General features: G+C 40.6%; 1 protein-coding gene across 2 annotated transcripts in view; it reads left to right on the top strand.

Moving 5' to 3' along the window:
- Window positions 1-257: 257 nt before the first annotated feature.
- The window catches only part of UPF1 (UPF1 RNA helicase and ATPase), a 28151-nt gene continuing 8691 nt past the window's right edge, over window positions 258-19717 (top strand). The window contains exons 1-16 of one of the 2 annotated variants that reach the window (XM_073323805.1): window positions 258-756; window positions 8269-8411; window positions 9418-9507; window positions 10488-10655; window positions 11585-11765; window positions 12694-12855; window positions 13669-13753; window positions 13950-14048; window positions 14561-14678; window positions 15787-15946; window positions 16082-16200; window positions 16556-16720; window positions 17201-17315; window positions 17443-17586; window positions 18095-18308; window positions 18527-18644. In XM_073323805.1, coding sequence (XP_073179906.1) covers window positions 538-756; window positions 8269-8411; window positions 9418-9507; window positions 10488-10655; window positions 11585-11765; window positions 12694-12855; window positions 13669-13753; window positions 13950-14048; window positions 14561-14678; window positions 15787-15946; window positions 16082-16200; window positions 16556-16720; window positions 17201-17315; window positions 17443-17586; window positions 18095-18308; window positions 18527-18644 — 2300 coding nt within the window. In that variant the 5' untranslated portion in view covers window positions 258-537. The remainder of the gene's footprint in view (window positions 757-8268; window positions 8412-9417; window positions 9508-10487; window positions 10656-11584; window positions 11766-12693; window positions 12856-13668; window positions 13754-13949; window positions 14049-14560; window positions 14679-15786; window positions 15947-16081; window positions 16201-16555; window positions 16721-17200; window positions 17316-17442; window positions 17587-18094; window positions 18309-18526; window positions 18645-19717) is intronic. The other variant, XM_073323806.1, reaches the window with a different exon arrangement.

Raw genomic sequence — 19717 nt, 5'->3', positions numbered from 1 at the left:
ACCCCCTCCTCCTCCCCTACTCATGGGGGGCAGTGAGAGACCCCCCCTCCCCTACTCATGGGGGGCAGTGAGAGACCCCCCCTCCCCTACTCATGGGGGGCAGAGACTCCCTCCTCCCGCACCATGACCAGGGGGGAGGGGGCAGCGAAAGGTTCCACCCCCCCACGGGAGAGGCGTGGCCTAAGGTTTCGGCCTCGCTCGGCCCCCCCCCCCGGGTGTGCGTGCGTGCGTGCGTCACGGCTCCACGCGTACGGGGCGCGCCGCGTCGTCGTCCCCGTGCGTTCCGCGTCACCCTGGCCTGGCGCGCGGCTGTGGCGGCCGGCCTGTTCCGCTCCCAGCGCCTCGGGATCGGTCCCGCTGCGGCCCGCACCCGTTGATTCGGCTGCGTCCGGCCGCCCGGCCCAGGGGACGGTTGCTTCGTTGGCGTCCGGCCTGGTGCGCGCGGCGGATCCAGGGCCTCGCGTAGCGCGCTGCGCCGGGCTCCGTGAGGCGAGGCCCCGCGGGCCTGAGGGGGGAGCCCCGCTCCTCGCCGCCGCCATGAGCGTGGAGGCGTACGGCCCCAGCTCGCAGACTCTCACCTTCCTGGACACCGAGGAGGCCGAGCTGCTCGGCGCCGACACCCAGGGCTCCGAGTTCGAGTTCACCGACTTCACCCTCCCCAGCCAGACCCAGACCCCGCCCGGGCCCGCACACGGGGGCCCGGGGCAGGGCCCGCCGGGCCCGGGGCAGGGGCCGCCCGGACAGATCGAGGCACAGGTGCGTCCGCGCTGTGGGTGGCCTGGGCGGCGGCGGCGGCTTCCTTCCGCCGTGGGGGGCCCGGGGAGCGTGGGGCTGAGCGATGGGCCCGCCCCTGTCGCGGGGCCCCCGCCCAGCTCCCCCGAGCTTCGGCCTGGCCCTGGGCTGGGGGTTCCCCCGTGGGCGGCCGCGGCAGCGCGCCCCGGAAAGGAGCCCCGCTTCCCGGCCCGGTGCGGGCCAGGCCGCTCCTCTGCAGCTGGGCCTGAAAGCCCTGTCCGCCCTTAGCCCGGCCAGGGCTCCCGCCGGCCCAGGCCGGGGCACCGCGCCCGCGGGCTGCGAAGATTTGCGGGCCAGGGCGGCACTGGGGCCGGTGCCCTTTTCCCCTCTGAACACACATGGCGGGCACGGGGGAAACCCTGCGAAAGTGTCCCATTTCGCGGTTGCATCATGAAGAATTTGTGACTTCCTGCGGTAGCGAAGTGTCGCTGTGGGGAGCAGCTGGCTGAACCCTATCTAGCTTTTGCTGCTCGTGGAAAACCAGGAAAAAGTCCGGTGGCATGTCCCCTTCCCTCGCTGAGATTTATTTTGAGGAAACAAATTCTGGAAAACATTTCATGTTTCTAAACTATTCCTCCTCTCTCCCCCCCCCCCCCCCCATTATCCATCTTTTCCCATGGCATTGTTGCTAAGCTGGTTTATTGTGGGTTTGCATGTGTGTATGTGCCTGTCAACACAACCTGGGATTGAAGTTTAGAGACTTTTAAAATGTAATGGGCAAAATAGAAAATGTTTTTAGGGAAATGTGATGGCAACGAATATACCACTATGCATTAACCTTGTGTAGTGTCTTTATTGATATTGAAAAAGACGGGAAACCAGGATTTTCTTGGAATAGTGAGGGAAAGAAAAGAGGAAGTTAGTGGGATTAGGCAGTTTCCACGGTATGCATCCGATGAAGTGAGCTGTAGCTCATGAAAGCTCATGCTCAGATAAATTGGTTAGTCTCTAAGGTGCCACAAGTTCTCCTTTTCTTTTTGCGAATACAGACTAACAGGCTGTTACTCTGAAACCAGTGGGATACATGTACACAATAAGAAAATGAGGACTTGTGCACCTTAGAGACTAACCAATTTATTTGAGCATAAGCTTTCGTGAGCTACAGCTCACTTCATTGGATGCATAAAGTTTGAAATACTATAATTGAGGGTAACATAAATTTAGGTTTTATGACTCTGTATGTGGGAAAAAAATTACATTGCTGTTTTTAAAAAAACCTGAAGCTTCAAAATTGCTGTAATACTTAAAAAGATCACAGAATATGCAAATTAGTCAACTGCATGGACAAACTTCATAGACAAGCAAATACTGATATAATCCCAATACCAACAATGAGCTGTTTGTAAACATGTAAAAATGTACAGATTAAAATGCAAATTAAAAGGTGAATTGAAGTGCTATTAAAATAAGTTTAAGATCCCAATTCAAGAATACTATGCGGACTTTCATTTCTCCCTTTACTTATGAAGACTTATATTCAGAGTTCTGTTCTCTCCTACAGTTGTCAGCTGCCTAAGGCAGAATTGGGGATACAACTCCCTGAGCTGTTTTAGGTGTTCTTGATGTGTTTTACTGTAAGAGAAACCCAGATTCCTAAACTCAAGTCATGGCAGTTAAAAGGATTCTCAGTTCATCTTTATTGGTCTCTTTACTCTGTTATCAGATCTTAGCAAAAACCCAAATTAGATATATATATTGAGACAGAGGATTTTTTTATAGAAGATTAATAAATAAAAGAGGTGGAAAGAGTAACAAAATTGCATTTTTTCATGCTTCACTTGGTTACCATCTTATCCACATGCTGTTTGTATATAACCTTCTAGTTAGATTACCTATACAGTAATCTTCTACATGTATAGAAATAATCACACATCCTACAAAAGAGAACCATACTAATATCATATGTTGTCCTCCCAAAAGTTTTTAAGGTCTTTTGTAAGATTCTAAATAAATTATACTTCGTAGTTCTATCACATCTGCTTAATATTCCCTTCAGATTTTTCTGGTTAGAAGTCTTACAGGTGCTAAAATTCCCTGACTGAGGATTAATACCAAATACAGTTTCCTTTAAATATGTGGTTAGAAAGGAAAACAAATGCAGAAGTTAAAACCTATGTGCAGTATGTTTAGGTACTAACAGATAAAATCTGTAGCCATCCTGTGGAAAAAGTTGTTTTTATATCTCTTTAACAAGCTGCTGAAACAATGTCTTTAAGACACTTTTACAAACTGTCATATTTTTCTTGATACTCATTTTGCCTCCAAATACTTGTTTCACAGCTTGATTCTTTTTTAGATGTTGTACAGGCAATGTTCCTTTTGAACCACAACATAGCAAGAACTATAGCAAAACTAAGGAGATCTAATTGCGTTATGTAGCTGTCCAGTCCTGTACATTTTAGCAGACTCAACTTGAGGTCATATAGATTGGGGTCTTTCCCAAAGGCTTCTGGGAAATATTTTCCTGCCTTAAGTAGATACATAAATTTGTAATCTGCCTGTGCAGGAGAAGTAACTAAAAATATAACTTATAGGGCCTGAAAGTTGATCACTTTTAAGTATTTTTTCACTTCATTAAATCCAGTTTAATCTTATTTTTAAATATGAGCACATTGTTTACTTGCTATGGAGTAATGTTCAAATGTCTCCCTAACTCCTAGGTGTTAGGAGGGGAGAGAGTTAAATATGTTTCCTTCACCCACTCTTCTAACAAAGTATGGGCAATTGATTCTTCTCTCCATCATGACTTTCTTCCTCTAATGTATGGTAAACCATGAATTTGAGCATTTGTTGAAGTCGGGTGGTGTCCCACCACTGACAAAAGGTATAAGGGGGTCAGCAGTGCAAAAGTAATGGCCATACTATTTTTTCTTGCCAAAAGTCAGCTGCTTCAACCAGCCACCTGTAGCTCATACATAATTGGCCTTTTTAGATGCACTATGATGTTTCTGATTTTTTCACTACAGCTTCTATTTGCTGTCTTACCCCGTTGTCTCTTACAGCTTGTTTGTTTTCCATTTCCCCACTCTTCACAGTATTCTCTAAACTAGCATTTTAATTTGTAATGTTGGCATAAGTAAGTTAATACTTACAAGTTTTTGAAGGTTAGTGTAGACAAGTCACACTCTCTCTCTCTCATGTGCTAAACTGATTGAGTGACTACATCAGGAAAGGAAGGATAGTCCAGTGGTTAGGGCTCTAGCCTAAGACATGGAAGATTTGGATTCAATTCTGTGCTTTACCAGACTTCCTTTGTCACCTGGGGAAAATCAGTTAGCCTCTCTGGCAGTTCCCAATCTGTAAAATGGGGATAATAGTTCTGCCTCACCTCAGAGGGGTGTTTCTAGGATAAACATTAAAGATTGACGTCTTCGGGTACTATAGTAATGGGGGCCATGTAAGCACTTACAGTAGAAAAGTAGTGTGCCTTGTCTACGCTAATTTTTAAAATACGTAAGCATGTTAACATCAAACCTTATAATATGCTAGGTAGACAAAGCCCAAGTGCCCTAAGATTTGTACATCTTACTGAGAAACCATGGTTTGATTGCTACCATTGTCTGTTTTGTGATTCTCATTTTCTGTATCGTGTTAAACTTAGATTGTGAGCTGTTTGGGGTTCTCTGTTTTGGTAAGGTACCTAGCACATTTCTGGGTGCTTAAAAAATAAATACTCATGATGGGACAGTACGCTGTCCTGTCCTGGGGACAACAACCGTGCTGTGCTGGAATGGGTCTTCCACCCAGTACATAGCCCTGTAGCCTGAAATGAAGCCTGTTTATGTGAATGCTGGAAGAGTTCCATATACTTGTTTAAGTCATTAATGTTTATCCCACTGTAGCTTTAAGCTTGGTACCTATCTTATAAGTGGAAGGGCAATAAGTGGATACATTTCGACCTATGTCTAGATCAGGGGATTGCCAGACACTGGTGTTTTTTTGTTGTTTTCTTTCAGAAATTTAGAATGGCACTTCCATGATATTTTGTTACCACTGACTTGGGAAGTAGTCATATATTCAGGAGAAGTCTCTATTCAAAGAATCTTTCAGCTACTTTACCTAAACAGGATAATGCGCTGTGTAATTTTCTCCTGAGTCTGATAGTGTTGCTGATTAGTTTTGCAAGGGAAGAGAACAAAAATGCTGAAGGACAGACCAACTCTTTTGTGGTGTCAGTATTTTTGTCTAAGCTCCCATCTTTCAAAATGTTTATTACTAGGGTGCTAAATTCATTTTTTAAGATGAACACAAGACTTCTTTAATAAGCAGTTTGTGCCAGATCCTTAACAATATGTATATAGGCTAAAATTACAAGAAGGTTTTGAAACAGTAGTTGAATCACTTCCTTATTACTTGCCTGCCAAGCCCTGAATCTAGGCTACTGATTGTACCTAGCAACAGGTGACATCACGCAGCTCCGTATGATATCTTGGGTGTAGCTGACATGGTCAGTTGTTGCAGGAGTACGGCACAACTCTGCTCTTAGCTGTTGAAATACTTTTAATTTCAGTGCCCTTTAAAATGAAAACCTGTACAGTTCCACAGAAGCTAATTATCCACTTTGACATCTAAATTTATATAAGCAGCCAAACAGTCTGATTACAGACAAGGCAATTGACAAGTTTAATGTATAATTGCTTTTTGAATTTAGGCCATTTACATTCATAGTGCACCAGTATGTGCTCATATTTGTACTGTAAGAAATTCAAATTATTTGAAGATCTGAATACGCTTTTGTCATGTTTCATGGCCCATTAATGATATTTTACGGTTACAAAATTGCTCTATATATTTAAGGAAGTTACCGGTTATCATCTTTTCTATGTCTTCCAGGGGACTGTTGTGCAGTCATTTAGCTGATGAAGTTTGAATTTGTCTGTCTTTGGAGTCAATCCGACATGCTGTTGTTCAGTATTGCAATCCCTGTGGCCACTGGAATTCTTCTTTCCTCTGTGAACCTTGATTCCTCATATAGCAGCACTCTTTAAGCCCCTGGGCTGACTACAGATCTTTTAAATACAAGCAATACTTTGAGGAGGTAGTTACACTAAAGAGCCATACTTTTAGGTTGGATGGAAGGTGCTTGGTCCTGTGCCTTGTACCACAACCTGATATATTTTTAGCTTGCAAGTGTTAGTCCATTCTAATTTGTATTTTGTAAATTAGAATTTACTTGATTTTGAGATTAACTCTGGAATTGGGTGTTAATTAACTATGGGGTACTTGGATATCTAGATGAGAGGCATGCAATGAAGCAGATTTATTTTGTTCTAATTTTATGTAGCTTTTGCAATACTTCTAGAAAAAAATAAGGCTGCTTCACTGAGATATGTAGTGTTCAGACAGCACTTTATCTCTTAATATGAAGTCTAGAAAGAATGTGCCTCCATCACTCCTTGGTCTTGGTTTTGCTCAGACTGCAGAGAGGTTTATTCAGAAAATCCTTGAGTTTATTAATGGGGACAACAAAAGTCTGAAGAAACTTAGAAATGAGGTCAGAAGCCAGCATTTTTTGGATTTCATTTTTTTAAGGTTTACCATCTTGTCATGAGGATAGAGGTAACGAGTTTCTCTGTGGAAATGCATATTTCATTGCCTAAGAGAACTAAAGAAATAATTTGAAGGTGAAAGTAGATATCAAGAATAGACTTTGCGTTAAATGTCTGACATGGTAAACACATTAAAATATTAAATTAATATCCAAATTGTGGGCCTCACACTGACCAAATCTTAAGCATTAAACTTCCCTTTACTATGACATTCAGAGGCAAATACTTGGCATGCATTTGCCTGATCCAGTCTAATTAACCTAATCCCCATAGAAGAATTTAATTATATCATATGTCCCTTGAGAGTGTCTTTCTTCTGTGGAGTAACTTTAGTCAATAGCACTGTTCCAAAATGTTATGTTGATTAAGCCTATGCTAATCAATATGCTCAGATTGTGGTGTTTGTTTTCCCAGACTTCATACCTGAAGGTGGATTTGGGATTAAGCAATATTCCTCTGTGTTATTCCTTGCTTGCCTGTGGCATGATCTTTCTTACAAGATGATAGGTCAGATACGTGGGTGGGGTGGACAAAACTTTTTGGGACATACATCCTGGCTTTGTTTCTTTTTCTTTTGTTTTTCAATATATTAGCTGAGCCAATTTGCATGAGTGTGTGACAAGCTAATTATTTATCTGCTTTCTAAATGTTATAATTGACACTGAAATTAAACTAGAGCACCTATAACTAACTCTGTGTGGCAATGGCTGCTTTAATCTGATACACTGAGTCAGATTCTTTTCTTGATGACCTTCATTACTAGTAACAGAAGCACCCAATCCTGAAGCACCACAGAGATGCTGGGAGAAGTGGTAATTCAGCTACTGCATTCTAAATATCCCTGAAAGTATTTTATTGCATACGTTTTCTTTGTGCTTATCTCCAGTGTTTGAGGAGCTAATGTGACATAAGCAAAAAGGGACAAAATATATTTGTAGCATGCATAAGATTGAGATTTGGAGCATTAACTTTGCTCATACACATCCTGAGTCAGTGATGCAGAACTGCATGGTAGTGGTGAATAGTGCTCCATTAGTGAAGGTGTAGAGCAGTCACTCTTGTTGTACAGGCTTTGTTGTTCTGGATCTTTGAAATCATGTTTCTCTGAAACTTTGTAGACAGGCTGTCTGTTCAGACTGAGTCTTGCATAGTTTGTCTTGGATTTTTTTGTAGTGATAAAAAGGCATTATTTGGGTTTTGAATTGGAAGAATCATGAAATAGCTAAAACAAGCTTGAAAAAGTCTTATCATATATAGCAATTTTCTTACCAGTTCTAATATGCACAGTATTTTGTGATGCAGTATGTTATATAGCTAATATTACTGCATTTGTGCATTAGGTACTTTTTGTTAAAGAGCATCAGACACACTCAAGGAGAGCATTGAATGATGATCTGCTTAGAAACAATTTTTGCTTAAATCTGTTTTCTGTACTTCTCATTTTTTAACTAGACTTACAAAAACAGGTTATTTTTGTTTGAGTTCATTTACTCATTGATGTCCTCATGTAATGGAATCAATAATTTTGATGTGCCAGACAAAAGATTCTGGCCTTGTGGGCCAGTAACAACAGAAATAGATATTGGGGGGAGGGAGCATAATTTGTTGTTTGATTAAATTCTGACTATGGGCAGAACAGCAGCCCATCTATATTCTTAAACTTTCCATATTTATTTTATTGGATTGTTCTAGCATCTCTCATATAGACTCATATCAGTCAATATTTGTTTTGTTACCACTGTATACTTCAGTATTATCCTTTCTTACAACTACTTTTCTCTCGAAATTAGACCCTTTCAAAAACTTGTTACATTATCATAAGCACTTGTGAAGTAGATTAGTGCCCCAACCCCAGTCTTTCTGGCATGGGGTATAATTTATAATTGGGGCATTGACTATATAACTTGCTATCAAATTTCTTTTTTAGGTTAATGGTCCTGATGGGATCCTCCAGAATGGTGCAGTGGATGATAATGTAGCTAAAACCAGCCAACTGCTTGCAGAATTAAACTTTGAAGAAGATGAAGAAGATACCTATTACACCAAGGATCTTCCTGTGCACGCTTGCAGGTAGTCTGAGATCTGCATGAACTTCAGAGGGAGCCTCAATTAGGCTTAAGTAATCACATTGAAAATTGTATACATCTTAATGACGTTGCATACCCAATAAATATCAAAAGGACACTGGAATTGGTGTAAATATGTAAGATGTAAATATATCCTGTTTCACTGTAGCCAAACTTAAAAATTAATAAGTTTGAGAGCCATTTTGTACACCTTTTAGTGAAGCAGTTCCTTCTTACCCAACATAAATAACCTTCTTTCTGCCTTTAAATGAAGCAGCAGTCCAGTGGTTAAACACAGGAATGGAAATAGGATTTTAGCTTTAATCCTAACTCTGCTGTTGATTTGTAACTTTTGGGAAACTAACAGATTGAGTCAGTTGCTTATCTGTAAAGTGGGGATATTTACCCAGCTTTCAGGGGTGTTGAAGACCAATTTAATGGTTGTAAAATGTTCTGAAGGCCTTGGATGGGAGGTACTCTACAGAAGTGACCAACTGAAGTCTTGAGTCCTGTGTAGTAAATACACAAATGCTCAATTAGCATACAAGCAACAGGTACATAGCTTAACAGTACTAGTCCACTGCAGTTTCTGCATATTGTAACACAGTATCATAGCAAGGAATAGTGCTCTCTGGCAAGGCACTATATACATAATACGTGAGGCAAAGAACGCTTTCATATAAATTCAGCTGCTAAAATATTTATCTCAATTAAAACTGGGAGATGTTTAATCTCAAAATGAGAGTTTAGTTAGTGAAACTTGGATGGAAGTGTCTGAGGCTGACTTGGTGGTTTAAAGTCTGAATTGCAGAGCATTACAAAGATTCTGTCAAAATGAAAATTAAGAGTTTGGAATAATAGTTTAACCCATCTCACACAATTTCCCTAGTGCCGCCTAGTTGCCAGTTTCAGCTTACGTCTATAGTTCAGTGAATGGTCTGTGCGTTTTTAATTGTACATTCCCATAAATAGTTACCTGATTATTTTTACTTTTCCCTCTTTGATTTTAGTTACTGTGGTATCCATGACCCAGCTTGTGTGGTTTATTGCAATACCAGCAAGAAGTGGTTCTGTAATGGGCGTGGAAATACATCTGGCAGGTAAATGACTAAATGATGGAAGTGGCAATAATAAATTCTGTTTGTAGAGAAAAACAAATTAAGTTTCTGATGCAGCCTACTTCATTTTCTCATGTGATTGTTGACTCCAAAAGAATGTTGGCTTTTAAACATCCACTTGAGCTTTTAACATGCACAATTAACCTTTTTTAAAAGAAATTTACTCTGTGGATCTGCATGTGAACTTTTAGCTTCCTTCCCCACCCAATCTTCCCATTATCACCAGCACATACCAAGGAAATTATCACCTCCTCAGTCAGTGACTTAGGAGAGTTGTCTGAGTGAAGCTAGCCATAGTTTCTATGGCCATTTGTCTACTGCATGAACTTTGTTTCCTCTCCCCTGCTGATGCTCAGCAGCATCCATAATTGCTGCTCTTGCCCTGCAGTTGATCTGTAATGAAGCCCCTGATTTAACTACTAATTTTTTTAAAAAAATGTGTGTTTTCCCTGGGAGCCAAGTCATTCCTTCCCATCTGTCCAAGGGCTTGTCTACGCTTACAGCTCTGCAGTGGAGTAGCTGCAGCACTTAGGAAACACCCTGCCTATACCGGGAGAAGTTCTCCTTTCAGTGTAGGTACTCCACCTCCCTGAGAGGCTGTAGCTATGTCAATGGGAGAAGCTTGCCTGTCGACATAGCACTGTTTTCACCGGGGGTTAGGTCAGTATAATTATGTCACTCAGGCATGTGGATTTTCTACATCCCTCAGCAACATAGTTATACTGACATGAATTCCTAGTGTAGACCAAACCCTGGAACAGCACCTTCTCATCAGCTGAGTGAAGTGCTGGTGGTTAACTACTTCTGTTGGCAAAAATAGCAAGTATTTGTAACAGACATTCTTTGTGTTTAGTGCCAACTGATCTGTTCTGTTGTTTTAAATTAGGATTAAAACTGAGTCTAGTGGCCAGAATTGTTTTCTGCATTAACTGCATACGAACTTGTGTGTGTTCTGGTTTCAGCCACATTGTAAATCATCTTGTGAGAGCAAAGTGTAAAGAGGTGACTCTTCACAAAGATGGCCCTTTGGGAGAGACTGTCTTAGAGTGTTATAATTGTGGATGTCGTAATGTGTTCCTCCTTGGCTTCATTCCGGCTAAGGCTGACTCAGTAGTCGTATTACTATGCAGGTGAGAGAATCTCTTTTTTGGGGGAGTTCAAATAAAGGCTAAAACAGAGTAGAATTTGATGGGATAGCCACATGTATTTCTAAAGGGCAATACTTCCTGTTTTCACGTAATACCAAAAATATTTCTTGCATTCTGAGCTGTCATCGGGCAGTTTGTGGGTGAGTGCTTAGGCTTCATGTATTAAATAACATTTTCCAAGGCATATTGGAATAAATACGTTTTCTTTTATTCTGGGAAATCATCCTAGTTTTATGAAGGGAGTCTCAGGCGGTGAGTCTTTCCTTTCATTAAACACATTAAACTTTTGAATAATTTTATGTCCGATATACCAAAGTAACACTTCTATTTGGAAGCTGGCACATTAACCTCTAACTAGAGTGGTGTACTGTGGTTCAGACTGACAAGACTTCTCTCAGCCCATAAGATTACAGCTGTTTAAGAGCAGAGTAATCCTATATTAAATTGAAAATGGTCCTATAACAGAACATAGTCATGAAATAATTGTCTCTACTATATCTGATGAATGCTATAGCTTGTCATTTATCTGGCAGTAGAAGATCCATTTCTATGGTAAGCTTCTATTCTCTTATTTAATTATGTAATGGCATATTAGAAATAGTCCTCTGTTTCCGTTCTGTATGCCACCCTAATGAACAGTAACTGAATCAGAGGCACACTCTTAGGAACTTGCTACCTTAGATGCTAGGATTGTCAAAGTGATGCAGTATCATTCATGAATATTTTGAGAGCGCTCATCTCCATGATATCATAGTGGCAAGTGCAGCATCTAATCATTGTGGCCTCTTGGCCCAGTTTAATTTTTGAAAATATTGAAAGATTTGACTTCAAAAGCATAACTTCACATGGGTAAACTTGTTTTAACACTTGTCTAATTTAATAAATTCATTATCAATATCTTGATTGTGCAGGCAACCGTGTGCCAGTCAGAGCAGTTTAAAGGATATTAATTGGGACAGCTCACAGTGGCAACCTCTTATCCAAGACCGCTGTTTCCTTTCCTGGCTGGTAAAGATTCCTTCTGAACAGGAGCAGTTGAGAGCACGTCAGATTACAGCTCAACAAATTAACAAACTGGAAGAACTCTGGAAGGTATGTGCCACTCTAAATTAGGAATGTGTAGCCAAATATTAAACATTCTGTGTATTTAACCATGATGGAAGAGACCTCCTTATTAACCATTTGTATTATGCCATAGGTTTACAGAGCATTTTACATTCATGCAGACATGTTCCCCACACCGACTTTACCATCCAAAGTCTTGACAAACTGGACATAGGATAGCAGTTCATGAGAGTGAGGGTTTGGGAGATTACTAATCGGATGGAAGAAAGGATTGTTTGGTTAATAGTGGATAATGCTTTGGGTTCTGAATTTTTGTTAGCAGTCTGCATTTTTGAGTAGATCACAAAATTCCAACACACTCGATCATTTAACATTGAAAGGACACTGCCAGTTTAAACTGTATTTGTAAAACCAAATTTCCTTACCTGTATTAACATATTAGATTAAAGTTCAGTTCTACTCTAAGCAATGATTATATACAAATATCTGAGTAAGGAGATGCCAGTCTGCTCTTGGTATTCAGTCTTATCTAACTTCAGTGACAAACTTTTACTTCTAATAGCAGTTCAGAGACAACCCAGCTAAGGGAGAGCAATTTTAATGAGTTTGCACAGTTTTAATTGAGGTCAGAATTTTGCCTTGGGTCATTTATTATTGATAGTGGTGTCTGTCCCAGAGAACACAACTTAACTTTCATGTCCAAGTCCGAGCTTGTGGGGATAACAGTTTAAAAAACAAACAAAAAAACCAAAGCTGGTAAATAAGAAACCCAGTGATGCTGTGTTTAGTCACTTTTTAGAGGACTGAATTTTTAGTCTGAAACAGTTTTTAAAATCTACTTTACTATCCCTGTACTGTTCACTACTCTTATCTCAGCTTTGACAACGAAAGTCTGGTCAACTTGACGTTGTGGATCTCATGCCTTAGAACTTAATGTACCGTTTCTCAATTCTAGGAAAATCCATCTGCAACCCTTGAAGACTTGGAAAAACCTGGTGTTGATGAAGAACCGCAGCATGTCTTACTTAGATATGAGGATGCTTATCAGTACCAAAATATTTTTGGACCTCTAGTCAAGCTTGAAGCAGATTATGACAAGAAACTCAAGGAGTCCCAGGTAGTGTGATTGAAACATTGAAAGATGCTTATTATTTAGTTATACTTAAGCAGTTCAAATTGATAATATGAAACACCTGGCTCCTAACAATAGAAAAGAGAAGATTTAAGTGAAATAAACGTAAGGCTCTTTACTACAGTAGCAACTGTCACCATTATCATTACTTGTACCATAGGAGGTAGATGGAAAATGATCACACAGAATTTAAAGAGCTTGGAGGCGGGGGTGGGGTGTATGACAGAAAGCAACAGTGGTGCTACTGGGTTTTGAAACATGTCTGAATCCTTAGTCTCTCCTTCCTTCTTTGAGAGGGAATCTCCTTCTTAGTCTTTAGAGAATGTGATTCTGTGGAGGACATCCCAACTTTGAGAGAACTGTTACCAGTTTCATTGGCATTCTGTTGGGTCATCTCCTCCATGGAACCACACTTGCCTATCTGCCAGTTTTGGATTTCTCAGATGGGCTCCAAGCGGAACTTAGGGTGTCGTATGGGGGCACATAAACACCTGGCATATGTGATTAGCGCACACGCTTATGTACAGTGCCTGAAATTCAACATCTTTGGGGCCAAAAGCAGCATTCTTGAAGAAACAGTAAAGAAATTGGAGATGATGGCTCAGTACCTCAATGGTGCCAGTTGCTGGTAAGTAATTCAGTTTTGTAGAAATACAGTTGTTATGCAAATGGTATAAACTCTCTAAGTGTTTGTAAATATTTGGCTGTTCTGAGCATTACAGAAAAGGAGGATAGTCAGGAAACATCTCTGGTACAATTCTTTTAGAAAGTAAAAGATGCCTTTTCTTTACAACTTAGACCCAAGATAACATCACGGTGAGATGGGACCTGGGCTTGAACAAGAAGAGAATTGCTTACTTCACTTTGCCAAAGACTGACTCGGGTAATGATGTCTAAGTTATATCTTCTTAGATTGTTTTGAGCTAGGTGTGTTGTAACCAGTAAGTAACATAAAAATTGCATACAGTCTGATGGTCTGTCTTGGGGTATAGAACAGTTTTGTTACTTTTGTTTTTGTTGGAGGGTTGATTTACCAGTACAGACTTCAAAAATAACTGCTTGAATGTTCTTCTGTTTAGATATGCGTCTTATGCAGGGAGACGAAATCTGCCTGAGATATAAAGGAGACCTGGCCCCTTTGTGGAAAGGAATTGGTCATGTTATTAAAGTTCCTGATAGTATCCTTTACTTTTTTTTCCAGAGATGCAGATCATTTCACTGACACAGCTGCACTGTGACTTGAGTAGTTCATCAGTTTGATCTCAGTGATACAATAATGGGATTGAGGCAGTTCTTCAGAGGAAAATGGAGGTTTCTGTTGCTTCCAGCCCAAATTAATTCTTTCACTCATGCACATAAAGTACTTGTTACCTTGGGCAGGTCGCTTAGTTTCTGTGTGCCTCAATTCCACATCTGTACAATGGGGTAATAGCACAGCCCTACCTCACAGGAGGGTTGTGAGGATAAATACATTAAACTGTGAAGTGCTTAGACACTACAATAATGGGAGTCCACAGAAGTACCTGAGATGATCTGCCCACAGGAGACAGGAAAAGAGGAAGAAAGGAAATTAACTGCTTTAATCACTGTCCAGCTGATGCCCACGGATCTGCTTATATTTCTACTTTCCAGTATTTTTAAAGTGGAAAAATAAATTCCAAATTTATAAGATAAATTACTACTTAACAAGGCTCTTCAGATTATGGTGATGAGATAGCTATTGAGCTGAGGAGCAGTGTTGGAGCACCTGTGGAGGTTACTCATAACTTCCAAGTGGATTTTGTGTGGAAGTCCACTTCATTTGACAGGTATGTAAACTTACTGGCATTCAGAAAACATTTTAGAGTCCAGCAGGTGTTTGACAGAATCAAAACACTTTTTCCCAGAGTTCAATTTGAATTTTTACTGGGGAGGAAGTACTTCTGTATCTGTTCCATGAAGTTCACTTCCAGAAAGAAAATGAGGTGCACATACCAAAACTGGGAGCATATAGGTCCTTTGCTTCAGAGAGAGCTATTTTCTTTCTGAGTATTCTGTTTAGAACTTGATCTGATCTCAAAAGCATCATTGAACTCCTCATTTGTGTACCTCATTCTGAATGCACATTGATTTGTATCATGAATATTATTAACATAAAAGAAAGGGGAGACAAACCTTTTCTCAAATTTCATCTTTTCTGGTTATTCTCTAGAGCTTCAGTCCATTTTGGATATGTCTTCACTGCAAGTGAAGGTGTGCTTGTAGCATGAATAGGCATACCCATGCTAGCTTTAATCTAGCTAGCACTGGTAAAATAGTGAAGATGTGGCGTCACCGGCTTTAGAGCAGGCTAGCAACCTAAGTAGGTACTTTGGGTTTCTTTTGGCTAGCCTGTTTGTTCTAAAAACACCGTCACTTTGCAATGAAATCACGTAACAGTTCAGTCGCATATAAGTATCCAGCTTTGTCTCTAAAACCTTAACGGCTGAAAACGGCAATGAAATCTGAACTGCAATCTTTTAGTAATCATTGGGACAGTAAAGTCTTCAGACTTTTATTTACAGAGTTCTGTGAGCCATGTGTGGCTGCTCCGAAAGAAAGCTTTAACACAACTCTTCCTCAAACCCTGGGGGGCGTCTGGAAAGTAATCTTAACTATCTGTAGTGGTGTTTGCCTTCCTTGGAGTTTTTCCTTCTTTGGAAACACACAATGGTTCACTTGCATAAGAACATAGGGAGCTCAGTGTTTGCTAGCAGAATGACAGAAGGCTAACTCTGTTTGCCAGGCTGAAAGTGTTTTGTCTCCTCCCCAACCTGCTTATTAAGCTAATGGGTTTTTGAGTTTTTTGTGTCTTGTACCTAATTAACCTCCACGTTACAGAAGTTTGAGGATAAATACATTTAGTTCATGTTTTGTGATCTGTGTTTTCACTTGCAGAATGCAGAGTGCTTTAAAAACATTTGCTGTGGATGAAACTTCAGTTTCTGGCTACATCTACCACAAACTGTTAGGTCATGAGGTAGAAGATGTGATTATTAAATGCCAGCTGCCAAAGCGTTTTACAGCACAAGGACTTCCTGACCTCAACCATTCTCAGGTAATCCTATCTTTTCTCTTGTCAGCCATAATTTCATAAAGGATTTACATACAAGGATTATAAACTTGAGTGAAAAAACTATGCTTACCTACTTTAAGTACAAATGATATGCTAAAATAGCAAAACTTTTTTCAGGTTTATGCTGTAAAGACTGTCTTGCAGCGTCCTCTGAGCCTTATCCAAGGTCCCCCTGGTACAGGAAAAACTGTGACATCAGCCACTATTGTCTACCATTTAGCTAGGCAGGGCAATGGGTAAGAAATTTTAACTGATAACTGAATATTTTATATATGTTGAAGCTGTGTGATACTTTAAGCACTTTCTCTGTATTGATAAATAGAAATTATATTCTACAGCTATTAAAGTATATACTTAAAATACAATGCTGTCTTGCTACAGTTGGAACATTTCTTCCAGAAGTGTGCCACTCCTGGAAAGACTTTCAAAATGCTGAATTTGAAAAACATATGTGAATAACTTATCTTTAGGATATATTCAGATTTTGGATGATTCTGATCTTGTCTTGATTAGCTTTTTTCCCTCTAGGAAAGTTTTATAATTCCTCATCACTTGTGCTGACATTTTTTTTTCTTTTGTTTAATTTTTAAGGCCTGTGTTAGTTTGTGCCCCAAGTAACATAGCTGTGGATCAGCTCACTGAGAAGATCCATCAGACAGGACTAAAAGTTGTTCGTCTATGTGCTAAAAGCCGCGAGGCAATTGATTCTCCTGTATCTTTCCTGGCATTGCACAACCAGATCAGAAACATGGATAGGTAAGAAGTTGTCCAAGAAAAATGGCTTGGGTGCTTGGTGTTGCAGTAGGTTATCTACATGAGAATGGCAAAATGCATTCGATCTAATGCAGTGATTGGGATAAGCCATGACTTAATAAATAATGTGAATTCAGTTGTCCCTTGTGGACTAGGGTGGGGGAGGGATAGCTCAGTGGTTTGAGCAATTGGCCTGCTAAACCCAGGGTTGTGAGTTCAATCCTTGAGGGGACCATTTAGGGATCTGGGGCAAATATTGGGGATTGGTCCTGCTTTGAGCAGGGGGTTGGACTAAATGACCTCCTGAGGTCCCTTCCAACTCTGATATTCTATGATTCAATGACTGCCACACACAAAAAAAGTCCACTGCACAACTGCCATTCTGCTCAAGGGAGCCCTAGAACCCCAAATATCAGGAGTTGTACACTTGAATTTTAAGAAGAAAACATGATTGTTTTGATTTCAAATTCCTTTGCTGTGTAGTATGCCTGAGCTCCAGAAATTGCAGCAGCTGAAAGATGAAACTGGAGAATTGTCATCTGCTGATGAGAAACGCTATCGTGCACTGAAACGAACAGCAGAGCGTGAATTACTTATGGTACAGACTCCTTTTCTCTGTTCGGATGTGTCATTTTTTTGCAGACTAGTGAAGGTTGGATAAGTAAATGTTAAAAACAGTGCTGAGGGTGCTGGTGCTGAAATACGTGTTTTTGTCTGTTTATCAGAATGCAGATGTTATTTGCTGCACATGCGTGGGAGCAGGTGACCCAAGACTTGCAAAAATGCAGTTTCGTTCCATTTTAATTGATGAAAGCACACAGGCTACTGAACCAGAATGTATGGTGCCAGTTGTTCTGGGAGCCAAACAGGTATGAAGGGTTGCTCTGAAAAATAATGGAACTCATAAGCAGATACAAACAGATAGCTATTCGCTACTTATAATGCACAGAAAATTATTGTTGCCATTTTTCCTGTTCGTGCTCCTGTGGGAGTGAAAACTCCCTACTTTCTGAATAGACAGTTCCCTACTGCAGGTCCAAACAACTTTTGTTTTATGTGACAGCAATAAAATTGTCCTCTTTCCAAAGTGCTATCTTTGTTTCAGTGTGCTTGACATGTTAAGGTCTGACTGGAGACTTCACCTCTGGATGACTCTAAGGGGCTACAAGGTCTGCTATTCGTTACTGGATATAAAGCATATTTGAAACTCATCAGCTTTCTTGCTGATAATTTTAGAGTAATGTGCTATACATTCAGTTTGACTTGAAATCAGTCTGTTGTAGCATTGCATCAGCTAGGACATCTGCGTGAGAGCTTAAGGTGTCTATACTATAGTCAGTGTTGAATGTTTTTTTTTTTCTTTTCTTTTTTTAACAGCTGATCCTTGTAGGTGATCACTGCCAGCTTGGTCCTGTTGTGATGTGTAAAAAAGCTGCAAAGGCAGGCCTGTCTCAGTCCCTTTTTGAGAGGCTTGTGGTGCTGGGTATCCGTCCAATTCGCCTGCAAGTGCAGTATCGTATGCACCCTGCACTTAGTGCTTTTCCATCCAACATCTTTTATGAGGGGTCACTCCAGAATGGTGTTACTGCAGGTAAAATACAATTGGCACAGTCCAAAATTGACTTGCATGCAATCCACCGAGAATCAGAACGAGGGATTCATTAATATAAAATGTCCTAACCACATTTGTTGAAATGGGGGCATTGACTGTGGACTGCAGCTAATTTTAATGGTTGCTCAGTGCATTTAAGGTGTGTGACGCTAAAGGAGCGTTGTGAATGTTCTGGCTTATATTTTTTTCCTCCTCAGCGGACCGTGTGAAAAAGGGATTTGATTTCCAATGGCCCCAGCCAGATAAGCCAATGTTTTTCTATGTGACACAGGGTCAAGAAGAAATTGCCAGTTCAGGCACCTCTTACTTAAACAGGTAAATAAAATTCAATGCTAATGTTATATAAGTGGGGAAAATTTTCAGTAGTGACTAAGTCCCATTGAAAATCAATGAGACTTAAGTGCCTAGGAATTTTTCCTATCTTGCCTTCACATTTAGTGCCTTAATTGATTCTCCTAATATTTGTAGGAAGGATGATGAATGACCTTATGTCTAAGGCACTGGAGAGGGACTCAAGAGACGGGGGTTCAGTTCCTAGCTCGGGTACAGACTGTGACCCATGGGCAAATCACTTAATCTCTGTGCCTCAGTTCCCTACCTGTAAAATGAAAAATTCCCCTATCACAGGGCTCTTTTGTTGTGAAATTCATAATATTTGGGAGGTGCTTGGATATTGTGGTGATGGGGCGGGGGGGCGCAAACAAGTTCTTAGATGTATAAATGAGCCTAGGCATCTAAGTTAGAGTTCTGTCTCATTTAGATGAGAAATTAATTTCTATAACCATAAGTGATATTTGTCCCTTAGGCCAGCACACTGGAATAGTTACACAACATTGTCCTAGTCCAGATATTTGAACTCCAAAGTACTGTTTTAATTCAGTAGAAGAGAAGGATTCGTGGTCCTGCTAACACCAGAGATTGAAATAATTGTGTATCCATTTAAGTTTACTTGTGTGGTGGGTAACGCTGTGGATACATGTTCTCACTTTCAAAAGCAAGCCAACATCAAGCACAGATCTGTGTGGTGTGAATTGATTACTGCAGCAGCAAATTCCAGTCAACTGCTATATGGAAGCATTGGGCTCCAATATACACTAGCTTCTGAAGAAAAAAGGCTTCTGTTGGAGCTGTCTGTCTGATAACATAGGTCAAAGAGTGCAAAGAATAAACACATGTAGTGGAAAAGGATATCTTTAATCTGGCACTTCTCCCCTCGTCTTCCTCCTTCCGCTTCTCCCTCTCCCTCCTGCTCCTTTAAAACCTCTCCCAGGAAGTTTACTTCTATGTTTATGCAGCTATTGGGAGTGCTTGTCACCGCTTCACTCTCATGGTATTAATACGGTTTCTCTCTCAGTGCCTTTCATCACAATATATTATCCATCACTGCT

Source organism: Lepidochelys kempii, chromosome 25 (assembly GCF_965140265.1).
Source record: "Lepidochelys kempii isolate rLepKem1 chromosome 25, rLepKem1.hap2, whole genome shotgun sequence".
In the NCBI taxonomy this organism is placed as follows: Eukaryota; Metazoa; Chordata; order Testudines; family Cheloniidae; genus Lepidochelys; species Lepidochelys kempii.
Note: the sequence above shows the minus strand (reverse complement) of the source record. Positions and strands in the feature narration are given on the sequence as shown.